This window comes from Muntiacus reevesi, chromosome 3, assembly GCF_963930625.1.
Source record: "Muntiacus reevesi chromosome 3, mMunRee1.1, whole genome shotgun sequence".
Lineage (NCBI taxonomy): Eukaryota > Metazoa > Chordata > Mammalia > Artiodactyla > Cervidae > Muntiacus > Muntiacus reevesi.
This window is the reverse complement of record NC_089251.1, coordinates 90,937,414-90,948,812: the sequence shown is the minus strand read 5'-3', so window position 1 is coordinate 90,948,812 and position 11,399 is coordinate 90,937,414. Positions and strand designations below refer to the sequence as shown.

The window sequence follows — 11,399 nt, the reverse complement described above, 5'->3', positions numbered from 1 at the left end:
TGGCGATGTTTTGATGGCGTTATTTAGAGAAGGCAGCACGCGCACAGGTCAATGGAGGAAGCCCCTTAAGTTGACGTTTGGGGCCCCTGCAGAAGTTTGATCTCTTCCACCAGAAACCTCCGGATACTGTGCTCTAAAAGCCAGGTTGGCGGCCTACTGGAATTTGCAAATACTGAGGACTTCGGGGGGCCTTTGGGCCTCAGATTGAGGCCTTGTACCTCCGCATGCGATGTGCCCTCCGCCCGCTGCTGAACCTCACCAAGCCGTGGCAGAGGAATACTGGCCCTGCCTGTTGTTGCCAGGGTCCACCCAACAGCGTATTGCCACCCAGGTGCCTAGGAGTTGAGTACATGGTGCTTTCTATCCCAGGCCCTGTTGCTGAGCCTCTTGCGGCAGCAGTTCACTTGGCCCTCGCCCTCTCCTCAGCTGCGAGATAACGCTGAACCGTTGCCACTCCTCCAGTAGACTTCCCAATTCCCCTCTGTCTTCACACTTAGGTAACTCAGACCTTTCAGAGGGGTGTCCTGAACCTCTTGAAATACCTGTCTGGTGGTGGTGAGACATAAGGCCAATCTCAAGGAGAGACTTTTCCTGTTTCTCCTCATCAAACTAGACTCATCTTCTGTCATCTTCAACTCTACTCAAATTTTGTTCTTTCAATCCTAACCTCAGATTCTACTTTTTACTTCTACCATTTCCCCCACTCCTGCTTCCTTTTATAAGTCCGTAAAATCTCTTGGCCTTCCTAGCCCTGGGCCAAGTTCCTTCCCCTTTCCTCAGGTTTTACACCTTTTCCCTCTTCTCTCATCCAACATTCAGTCCTTCCTTTCTTGTGCAGACTTTTATTCCTGCCCCCCCCCCCAAAAAAGGCACAGTTGACATCATCTCAAATTCAAAAGTCTTCTTTATTATGTGTCTATTAACTCTATTATATTTGTTCAGTTTTAAGTTTTAAAATAAATCAGAATAAATAGAGAAATTTATATCTACTTATATATGGAAAAATAACTGGTACCCCAGGTGGCACCAACGATCCTAGCAGCTCTTACATGGCATACCCATAGTACCGAGCAATTTCCATCTCTTTTTCCCTCTCAATGAAATATTGCACTTTCCCCAAAGAAGTGTATTTAGCAGCATTCTCACGCTGTAGTTGAGCCTGCCTCTTCATGGCCTCCCGCTCCGGCCGCTGCTCTTTTGTGATGGGCTTTGACATTACTGGCTCAGGCACATTGGGTTTCCTCCAAGGAATTGGTTGGAAGCAGAAGTCTTGGAGTAGAAATTGGGTTTGAGGCTTGGGTGGGGACTGGCGCTTGGTCACAGGAGGGGGAACAGACTCCCGCTGGAGAGAAGTGCAAGATGAAGTTTTGTAGGGTACAGGCCGAGGAGCAGCAGACTGAGGGACACCAGGACAGGTAGGTTTGGTCAAACCCGGTCGGGTTGGATTGGTCACAGTTGTCTGAGCTGGTTTGGCAGGACCTGGCAAAGATGCAGGAGCTGGCCGGGATGCATTGGCTGCAGCAGGTTGGGCTGAGTTAGTAGAACCAGGCCAGGCAGAATAAGCCACAGCAGGCCGATGTGAGGCCACAGACTGTGGCCTCCGAGGAACAGGTCGAGCCTGAGGCTTGTCCAAGGTAGGGAAAGGCAAAGGTACTAACTTGACCTTCCCAGGAGGAGGCAGCTCATACCGCGCTGGAGATAGACACTCTTTTCCAGCACTGTCATCTGGTTTCTGGGCTTTGACTTGAGTTTTGTTAGGACCTTTACCCTCACATGGGGTATTGAGCCATGACCTGATAGCAGGGGATGGCTGGGGGTCTTTAGGGTTGCTTGAATTTCCCAGGACCCGAGAGGAATTGAGCCCAGTTTTCTTATCACTCTTCTTCCCCAGTGCATGAAAAACCTGCACAGACTCCAGCATGTGCATGCCTAGGCAGCTTCGAGGCTTTTTAAAATTCTCTTGGCTAAAGTCAGGTTGGTTTTTCTTCCGCTTCATCTTGGGAATGCTTGGCTTCTCCTCTGCCTTGACTTTGTTCCCTGATGGCTTTTTCTCTTCAGCCTTCTTGTTTTCTCTGGTTCTCTTGGTCTTTTCCTGCCCATGGCTCTTAGCTTTGTTGATCTTCCTGGATGCCGCTTTCTGAGCTTTGCTGTTCGGCTGTTTGACTGTGTTCACAGGAGCCTTGTCACCGACTGCAGCATTGCATGTAATCACTTCTTCCCTTAACAGGCACTCTGGGTTCTTTGGCTGGATTTTGGCCTTGGGAGCATCACTGACAGACTCAGAGGCTTTATGTTTGTTCTTCCTGGGTTGATCAGAGGGCGCCTTTATGACATTTGGCTTTTCCTGCACCTGATTTACCTTAACAGTGCTGGTATCTTTGGCTTTGATCAACTTTGGAGGTTCGGATTGATCAAGGTCTTTCAAAGAATGAAAGAACTGGGGAAGGTGAATATCCTCTACCAGTGTAGCAATGTCTGCAAAGCCACTGCTAGAGTCAAACCTATTTTCAAGTGTCCCTAAGTCCTCAAAACTCAGGCTGTTCTTTCCCAGATTCTCATTTTCAGAAACAAGTTGCTCCTCTTGGCTGAGGGGATCAATGCTGGCCAGGAGCTCGTGAATATCAGAGATTTCTAAAGGCACTAGCGGAGGATCTTGGTTTTCTATTGGAATCTGGTAAGCATCCAGAGGCTTTGAAAACTTAGTTTTAATATCATCCAAATTCTTATTCTCTGTTTGTTCCTGGCTTGGAACTGGAGGCAGTGCCAGGAGATTACTGGCACTCTGGACTGGAGTTATCATTGAAATGTCCCCAAGTTCAAGTGGTGGATTACTCTCAAGTATCTGGATATTTCTGCTAATGCAGGACCTAGGGAATTCTGAAGTTTCTGACAGACAAAATGTCTGGCTTGGAGGTTGCGATTCCAGGGAATTTTCCATCCCCAGGGATGTCTCCATCACTACAAAGGAATCAAGGAAGAAGTCAGTCCCTGGTGAGTGAGATGCTCTCTCCACCCCCAGACACCAGCACAGTAATCAACCTTTCAATGATGGGGAAGGCATTTCTACTACCTAGTCTTAAGGACGGTGGACACTGTCTTATGCTAGGAGCTAAGAGGTGACTGTTTTAATTCTTACTGGTGATCATTTGATGTCACTGATTTTTGGCTTTCTTTGTATTCCATAGGGATCCGATAAGCCAAATTAAAATGAGTCCTATTTTTAAAATATAACATGCCTTACAAAGCCTAGCATTCTCATGTAGAGTCCTTTCAATTCTCCCCACTTTCCTGAGAGACTAAAAACACTTCACACCATGAACTATGAGAGGGAGTAGAGCTCTTCCTGGTAAAATATATCAATAAAGAATCTTTAGCCTGCCTGCTCCGGACAGGATCTCAGACCACAAGGTCTTAAATCTTGGTATAAAGTAAGGAAGTGAGGCACAGTTAAACTGGCACTATCATAATAAGAGTTCTGAAACACCTCCCAAGAAGACTATAGCAATAGATCAGGGAAGGGAGTCATACAGTGTGGTAGTACAGGGGAGCTGATCAACTAGAGCACTGAAAAACGTGGTACCTTTTGGTACGCGCTTGTGGTGCTGGAGAAGACTCTTGAGAGTCCCTTGGACTGCAAGGAGATCTAACCAGTCCATCCTAAAGGAAATCAGTCCTGAATATTCACTGAAAGGACTGATGCTGAAGCTGAAACTGCAATACTTTGGCCACCTGATGCAAAGAGCTGACTCATTGGAAAAGACCCTGATGCTGGGAAAGATTGAAGGCAGGAGGAGAAGGGGACGACAAAGGATGAGATGTTTGGATGGCATCACTGACTCAATGGGCGTGAGTTTGAGTAAACTCCAGGAGCTGCTTATGGACAGGGAGGCCTGGCATGCTGCAGTCCATGGGGTCGCAAAGAGTCGGACCCAACTGAACGACTGAACTGAACTGTGATTCTCTTACATGTAGCATAAACGACCTTTACAGCGTGCAGCCTTCCACCTGCATTAGGTGTTCTTATATACAGTCTCAAAACAGAGCACTGAGCAAAGGTCGTGGTTATTAAAGTCCCAGGATCTAAATTCTGTCTATACGCCACTTCCCAGCTGTAGATTTGATCCCATTTTTTGAATGCTGAGCTCATTCTACTTTCTTGCTATTTGTACTCACCTTGAAAACCTGTTTCTGTGATGGGCTGAGCAGACACAGAGTAGTAGATACCAGAGGTGGAAGCTGGTGGTAGGATATTTGTGGGCTGAATCTCCTTTAGTACCATGACCATTTCCGGCTGGGCAGAGGTCCTGCCTCCTGCGTGCGACACAGAGCCATAGGACTGCAGGCAGGGGCCAAGCTCTCCAGATAGTAAAGGCCCCAGTGTGCCTTGGTGACAGTAATATACCTGGCCTCTTTCCTGGTGGGGAAGTGACAGGCTGTGTCCCTGATTTGGAATCTGAGATGGTGTTCCCTGAACAAGGTTGGCGGAAAGAGATGGATATAGAGGGACCATGCTAGTGACTTCTGACGTTTTGTCATACTGGGCTGTCATAGACATGGAGGAAACAGCTGTGTCTTGGTCAATGACTGTCACGGTGAAGTCTCCAAGTGAAGAAGACTTCTCCTCAGTGCTTCGTGTGATGTCGCACTCAGAAACACCTGGATAGGAAGCAGCTGAAGTGGAGAGCTGGCTCTGGCCAGTGACTCCAGATAACATAGTTGTGCTGGAATGTTGGTAAAGGTAGGCACTACCCATGAGTGGCTGGAAAGAGGTGCTGGAGCCTGCTGGCAATAGCCATGCTGAACTGAGGGCTGGAGCAGAGACCCGGGACAAGTTGCAGACACTTCCTGTGAGGGCAGCTGTGTTGCTCAACACAGGAAGAGAGAGCTGCAGAGAATTCTGGGTTCCAAGTACAGATGGATTTTGGAAATTTTCTGTAAGAACAAGAGGGTAAGAAAAAGATGAGTGAGACTGATAAATTCTCACTGTGTTTTGAGGAATGGCATTATCTTAAGGTTCTTGCTATCAGACGCCTCTAATATCAATACTTTCTGAGAAACCCAAAATCAGGCAGTTATGATGGCTGTAAGGGTTGGAGCAGTTTGACACTTCCTTATGTTAACTGCCTGTGCTCCCGCCTTGGGCATACATTGTGCAGAAGACCCAAGTGGTGTGGTTCAGACATTGTTCTCCAAGCAGGAAATATCCTTCTTCCTGCCCTATCTTTCCCTTAAGCCTGCACTAGTATTGACTTGCATGCTGTTTCCTAAAATTGAAGCATTTTCGAACTAGGAGGTCCTTAGAGAACTTCTGTTCTCATAGTTTCATTTCATGAGTAAGGAAACTGAGGCTAAGAGAGTTCAGATTGACTTGTTCAAGTTCTCTCATTATGTTTGTATCATTCCCAGGTTTCAGAACATAAGTATCCTGACTTTCTTGCCAGGATGCCGATCTGAGCATGATGTAACCAGAAACCAGGAGAAATTCAGCTTATAATGTAAGCATTTTTTTGTCCATTAGAAAACAGTATAGCTATTACTATTGTAATCCTTAGTGTCTCAATTTGCTTGCACATTTCCCTCACTGTTACCTGGAGTCCAGTGATAAATTTAGAGGGTCATCTTTACCCTCTTCAAGCCTGACTTCTCATCCCACCTCAAAATGATTATCTGAAAGTGAATTTCTGAAATGCCTTTTGAATGAAAAAGTTATTTAACTCTCTGAGTTTCAGACTACTTATCTATAGAGTGGTTATAACAACAAAAATAATAATAGCAGTAATAAGTAAACATGGATAATTAATACAATACATAATAAAGAATAATACATGAATAAATGAATAAATTACATATGATTTGTATGGAGGAATATTTAATAAGTCCTAGAAAGACATATAAAAATCATGAAAAACGTATATATACGTGTATAATATACATATGAAAACTTCAGTATGTGGCAAGTGTTAAAGCATAATAAGTTTCATGATAAATGAAGTTCTGTATCATATATGCAATATTATGAGTGAATATTGCTCACTTTATCTTGGTAAATACTATTAATGAAAAGACATAATATAGGTGACTTTGAATGAATTCCTAGCCAATACATACTGACAGAGAAGATATATCTGTAAAAAATGTATAGCAAGCTACAGAATGCAATAAATGTGAATGTATAGGTAGCCCAATATATGTAGATAATTATTTCAGTAAAAAAAATGGTACAAAGCAGACAGCAAAATAATGTATAAAAGAATTTCATTATTGGGCTCATTCATGTTTTTATGCAGCAAGTAACAGGTACTAAGTCTAGTAAAAACATGTATTTCAATGAATATAAATATATCACAAACAGAAAGGAAAACTTAAAAAGTATCAAGACGGTTTTCATATTTATCCTAGAACTTAGATTATAATCATCTTCAACATCCAGAAGGATGATATTGCAAAGCCTGAAAGAACTATCTTCACTAGAATCCAGTTTGAAAAAGATTTTTAAATGTGGGAAAATCCAAAGGACTCCACAATAATATTTTAGATAAATGCAGATTTTTTTTTCCTTAGCAGCACTGTGCAGTCTGGCAGTGAAAGCACTGGGTCCTAACCACTGGACCATCAGGGAATTCCCTATATGTGGAATTAATAATGCAGGGTTTGCCTTTTTCTTTTTCTTCTTAGGTAGCCAAGCTCTAAAAATGGATGATGGCTGTTGGTCAATGTGCTCTCTGTGTTAGGAAGGAAATAATTGTAAAGATCAAAAGCAACCTTGACTTAGAACCTACTAACACACAAAAGAATTAGTCCTTCTGATTTAAGTTAGAAAATATCATTTTTAAATGTTATTTTTAATTGGCAAAATGTCTAATAGTTTCAAAGTCAGAATGAATGAAACACTGAAAATCAGCCCCCTAGATAATCACTTTTGTTTCTTGTTTGTAAGAAGTATCATTTCTAAAACATATTTCTAAAATATTTATATTCAAAATTGTCAAGTGTCACCTGTGTTGAGAGAGGCAATAAAAGAAAAACACTGAGTATGATTTTTCTGATAAGCTGTTTTTCCTGGTGGTACCTTATTCTGGCCTTACTTTCCTTCCTAGTCTATTAATAGAAGCATTTGCGAAAATCAACAGTATTTTGCCCTGCTCTAAGCAGATTGCTGTCTGTGCTCTATCTGCTTTAATTTAAAATCTTTGGATCCTGTCAACATTCCATCCCAAACTACTTTTTTCTTGAGAACTCCTCCTTGCTTTCCCTCCTCATTCTTATATTTTCTCCTTCCTCTTGGTTCCCATTGGCCTCTGCTGATGAAGCCAGTCCTAAACTTCCTTATTTTTGACTACACACCTCCCATTAGCCCATTTTCTCTCCCTGTTTTCTCTTTTCAACTTATTTAGGTAGGAAACTCCAAAAATAAGTGAATATTACTTTTTGAGCAGCACTAAATTTAAAATACTAAAATTGAAATATTAACTGAGGGTGACCATTTCAGGTGAAACATCTCAGGATATACTGCTAATTTTCTACACCACCTGGCTTTTCTCTGTTTCTGTTGAAACACTCTTGAGAAGTCTCTGATTTCATGTTCTACATGGGTACCTTTTGAGATTCAATACTGAAAAGAAAAGGACCAGAGAGATAGACCAATGTAGCATCTTAATGTAACACTGGATGTAACATTAGATGAGGAAAAAGCAGACCTTGTGAGACAGTGACTTGTCCAAAGTGTCCAAATTCACAGAGATAGTAAATGTCCAAGTCAAAACTGAAATTAGGTCTCCATATTTCTAATTCAATACTTTCCTTCATTATTCCATTTTGAATCTACTACTAAATTAATGGGCAGATAAAAAATCTAATGAAAAACTTTATAAAGTTTCTTTCCATACCTGACATGGTCAGAGAAGAAGAGGAAAGATTAACTGCAGATACAAGGGAGGAGGAGATGATGCTAGAGGATGTCTTGAGTGACGGCAGCCAAAGTGGCTTGTGTCCAGTACAAAGGTCACTGGTCACTGGTAACTGGTCACTTGCGATGATCCAAATTTATTTACAGACAACTCCATGGAAACCCCAAGATTCTACCAGGTGGTAGTAGGTTTGGTGGGAGAATGATGTCACAAAGCAGGCAGTTTAAAGGTATGATATAGCCAATAGGGAAGTCAGATTGCCAATAAGAAGACAGGATTGGATGGAGAAAAAAGGTGTAGGAAACACCTAAATGTTTGAGCTTTGGGGAGGTGAAGTTTTCCAAGACAGATTTACTTCCCTCAGGCTCTTCCATGAAGGAAATCATTGCAACATTTCTTATAGATGCTTATTAATATAATTAACATAGTTACTTATATTCTATGTAGCATTATATTTTATGTTATACACTTACAGTTACATATATCTTGGTTAATTAATAACCTTAGAGAAGAAGGAAAGAGCCATCCAGTTTGAACTATTATAGTTGTTCTGAAATCCTACCAGTCTATTTAATTAGTGAACTTGCAGTAGCTCTTAAGGAGCAAAGAAAGGGATTAAGAAGCTCTTTTTGTAACTTCGGTAAAGAGTGGGGTGAAGTTGATTGAGTGCACCTTGTGGAGAATGATGTGGTCCAAGTTTCTTCTCTTTAGTTTCTTCTCCTTGACTCCTCCTTTTCTTGGGCTGGGCCAGGTTGGACTTATATTTCTCTTCTGCCCTCCATTTTTGTTGTTGTTTTAGGCATTGTTTCTGGGACAACTCTTGATCTTGCATTCTTACCGTCTTGCTTGTTACTTCCTGTCAACTTCCAGCATCAGGAGTCTTCTTTTCAGTGCTTGATGCTTCACAAAATTGACTCTGCCCAATGGAAGCAAATACCAGAGAGCTTAGGACACACAGCTGGTTGCAGACCTTTTCTCTTGCAGCCTTTGGTTGCAATTCTTTTGACCATGATTTGCTACCTCTGGTTCCTTGGGCCACACAGGCATCCTGACATCCAGCTCTTTTATATATGAGAGGCATTCTGCATACTGTCCCTTTTCCTTCCCACGTAAGTATATCCAGGGTGGCAGTTACTATAGCCTCCTCCCCCTTGCAAACAGCCACTCTAGAATCTTGGACCTTTGGGATTCTCTCTTGCATGCTTGGGTATGAGGCCAGGCAAAATGAACAGGAGAATTAGATATAGAAGAGGGCATTTGTGGAAAATAGACTGGGGGGGGGGGTGCTGGTAAGGTGAAAGGGCACAGGTTAAAAGAGAGTCATGGAGATTTTTCAGTTTCTTAGTGGACACACTTTGGCCTCACTTTGTATTAACAGAACCAACAATTTTAGATATAGATTTATTTATATAGCTAGACAGTGCAGCAACTGCCATGAATTCTGTACACTAAAAAGAATAATCTTACATATATTTTTCATTTTATGTCATATTACCTTATTTATATCATTAATTTGTGTTTATAGAATACAGACTTTTAAAATGCTCTGGTTTTGCTTACATGGTTCTTTCTTTGTCATATTTTTAAGGAATCCAATGTTGTAAGGCATACTGCATATTTATTTTGAAGCATCATGAACTAACTTGACCTGATGGATTTTGTGGAAAAACTTTAAAAAGCGTCTGTGAAAAAGGCATTTTGTTGAATTGCACTGTGCACCCAAGTGGAAGGAGCAGCTATCTGCTGTCAACCCGACTTGGCCTGGAGTGCCTCTGCTTTCCCCCCATGGTTAATGCTTTTCTCACTAACCACTCTTGTGATTTTGATAATGTGAGTTATGGCTGAGTTCCTAACGACTTAGATGTGGGGTAAGCTGATTTGTAGGAGGAAATCTATGGTTCTGTTCATTTTCCTTGGTAGTAAGCTTTCAGGGGTGCAAAGAGAAATCTGTCTGGGGACTTTGCTAATACCAAGATGGTATCTCATAGATGGGATCTCCGAAGACACATATTTAATTTATATGTGGAGAAGGAAATGGCAACCCACTCCAGTATTCTTGCCTGGAAAAGTCCATGGACAGAGGAGTCTGGTGGGATGAAGTCCATGGGATTACATGACTGAGCATGTGTGCACAAGGGTGGAGGGAAATGGGTTGGTAGCAATAAAGTGGTAGAACTAAAAAAAAAAAATTATACATTTGTTTTCCCTATTATGAAATATATGGGGGATGATACTTAGCTGACAAGAAATTGTGAAAGTTGTGGTGTACAGATGTGGCTTTGGCTTTTAAGTGTATATCAGGGTTTTTCCCCCCTAAGTTTCATACTTTAGATGGCCTATTTCCATGATTCTAGTATGTGATGTGAGGCTAACAATATATACTAAATACCTGCAAGCCAAACAAGTCTCTTTCTCTATATTCCCATGGATATCAAGGGACTCATGACTACTGCAGGTTTGGGTGGATGGTGTAAGATAGAGAGAAATGCAGTAAGACTAATTTTGGTAGCAATAAAATGTTTACATACTAAAATGTTCAGTTCCAATTCAGTTATACTTAGGGAAACTATGAGTTAGGCTTTTCCTGATTCCACCAAACCTAAGTAAGTTATTTGGTTTCCCTAGTTCCAGTCATTTAACTTTAGCTTGCAATCGCAGCATCATCTTATCCTCTAAGCAAATCTTACATGTAGGAAGAAGAAATTAAAGAGTTCAACACTTTGGAACATCAACCCTTCCCTGACCTTAGGTCTTACTTTTTATTTTTTAAATTTATTTGTTTTTAATTGGAATATAATTGCTTTACAATGTTGTGTTGGTTTCTGCCATACATCAACATGGATCAGCCATAACTAAACATATGTCCCCTCCCTCTTCAACCTCCCTTCCACCTTCCACCCATGTCACCCCTCTAAGTTGTCACACAGCATGGGGTCAAACTCCCTGCGTCATATAGCTAATCCCACTGGCTATCTATTTTACCTTTGGTAATGTACATGTTTCAATGTGATGCTCTTAATTCATCCCACACTCTCCTTCACTGTGTCCACAAGTCTGTTCTCTATGTCTGAGCCTGTATTACTGCCCTACAAATATGTTCATCAGTACTATTTTTCTAGATTCCATATGTATATGTTAATACCTGATAGTTGTTTTTCTCTTTCTGACTTACTTCACTTGTATAATAAGCACTAGGTTCGTGCACCTCATGAGAACTGACAAATTCATTCTTTTTTATGGTTGAGTAACGTTCCATGGTATAGATGTACCACAACTTCTTTTTCCATTCATCTGCTGATGAACATCGAGGTTGCGTTCATGTCCTGGCTATTGTAAATAGTACTGCTAAGAACGCTGGGGTACATGTGTCTTTTAGAATTGTGGTTTGCTCAAGTAGTGGGATTTCTGGGTCATATGATGGTTTTATTTCTGTTTTTTTTAAAGAAATCTCCTTACTGTTCTCCATAGTGGCTGTATCAACTTACATTCCCA

General features: G+C 41.5%; 1 protein-coding gene across 1 annotated transcript; it reads right to left on the bottom strand.

Annotated features, from left to right (window-relative positions):
* Window positions 1-1,045: 1,045 nt before the first annotated feature.
* Window positions 1,046-11,163, bottom strand: C3H2orf78 (chromosome 3 C2orf78 homolog). Its single transcript, XM_065928847.1, has 4 exons — window positions 11,080-11,163; window positions 7,887-8,019; window positions 4,174-4,932; window positions 1,046-2,958 (listed from the first exon to the last, which is right to left on the bottom strand). Exons 1-4 carry the CDS (start codon window positions 11,161-11,163, stop codon window positions 1,046-1,048), a joined length of 2,889 nt encoding a protein of 962 aa, XP_065784919.1.
* Between the last annotated feature and the right edge of the window lie 236 nt (window positions 11,164-11,399).

What these genes read in the sequence shown, in the direction of transcription:
- C3H2orf78 (XM_065928847.1), bottom strand. Translation starts at nt 11,163, where the DNA reads ATGGAACGTTACTCAACCATAAAAAAGAATGAATTTGTCAGTTCTCAT. An exon ending in GTGCTTATTATACAAGTGAA is followed by an intron (nt 8,020 to 11,079) that starts GTAAGTCAGAAA and finishes GCAAGTGACCAG; the next exon opens with TTACCAGTGACCAGTGACCT. An exon ending in CACAGAAACAGGTTTTCAAG is followed by an intron (nt 2,959 to 4,173) that starts GTGAGTACAAAT and finishes ATTCCTTTGTAG; the next exon opens with TGATGGAGACATCCCTGGGG.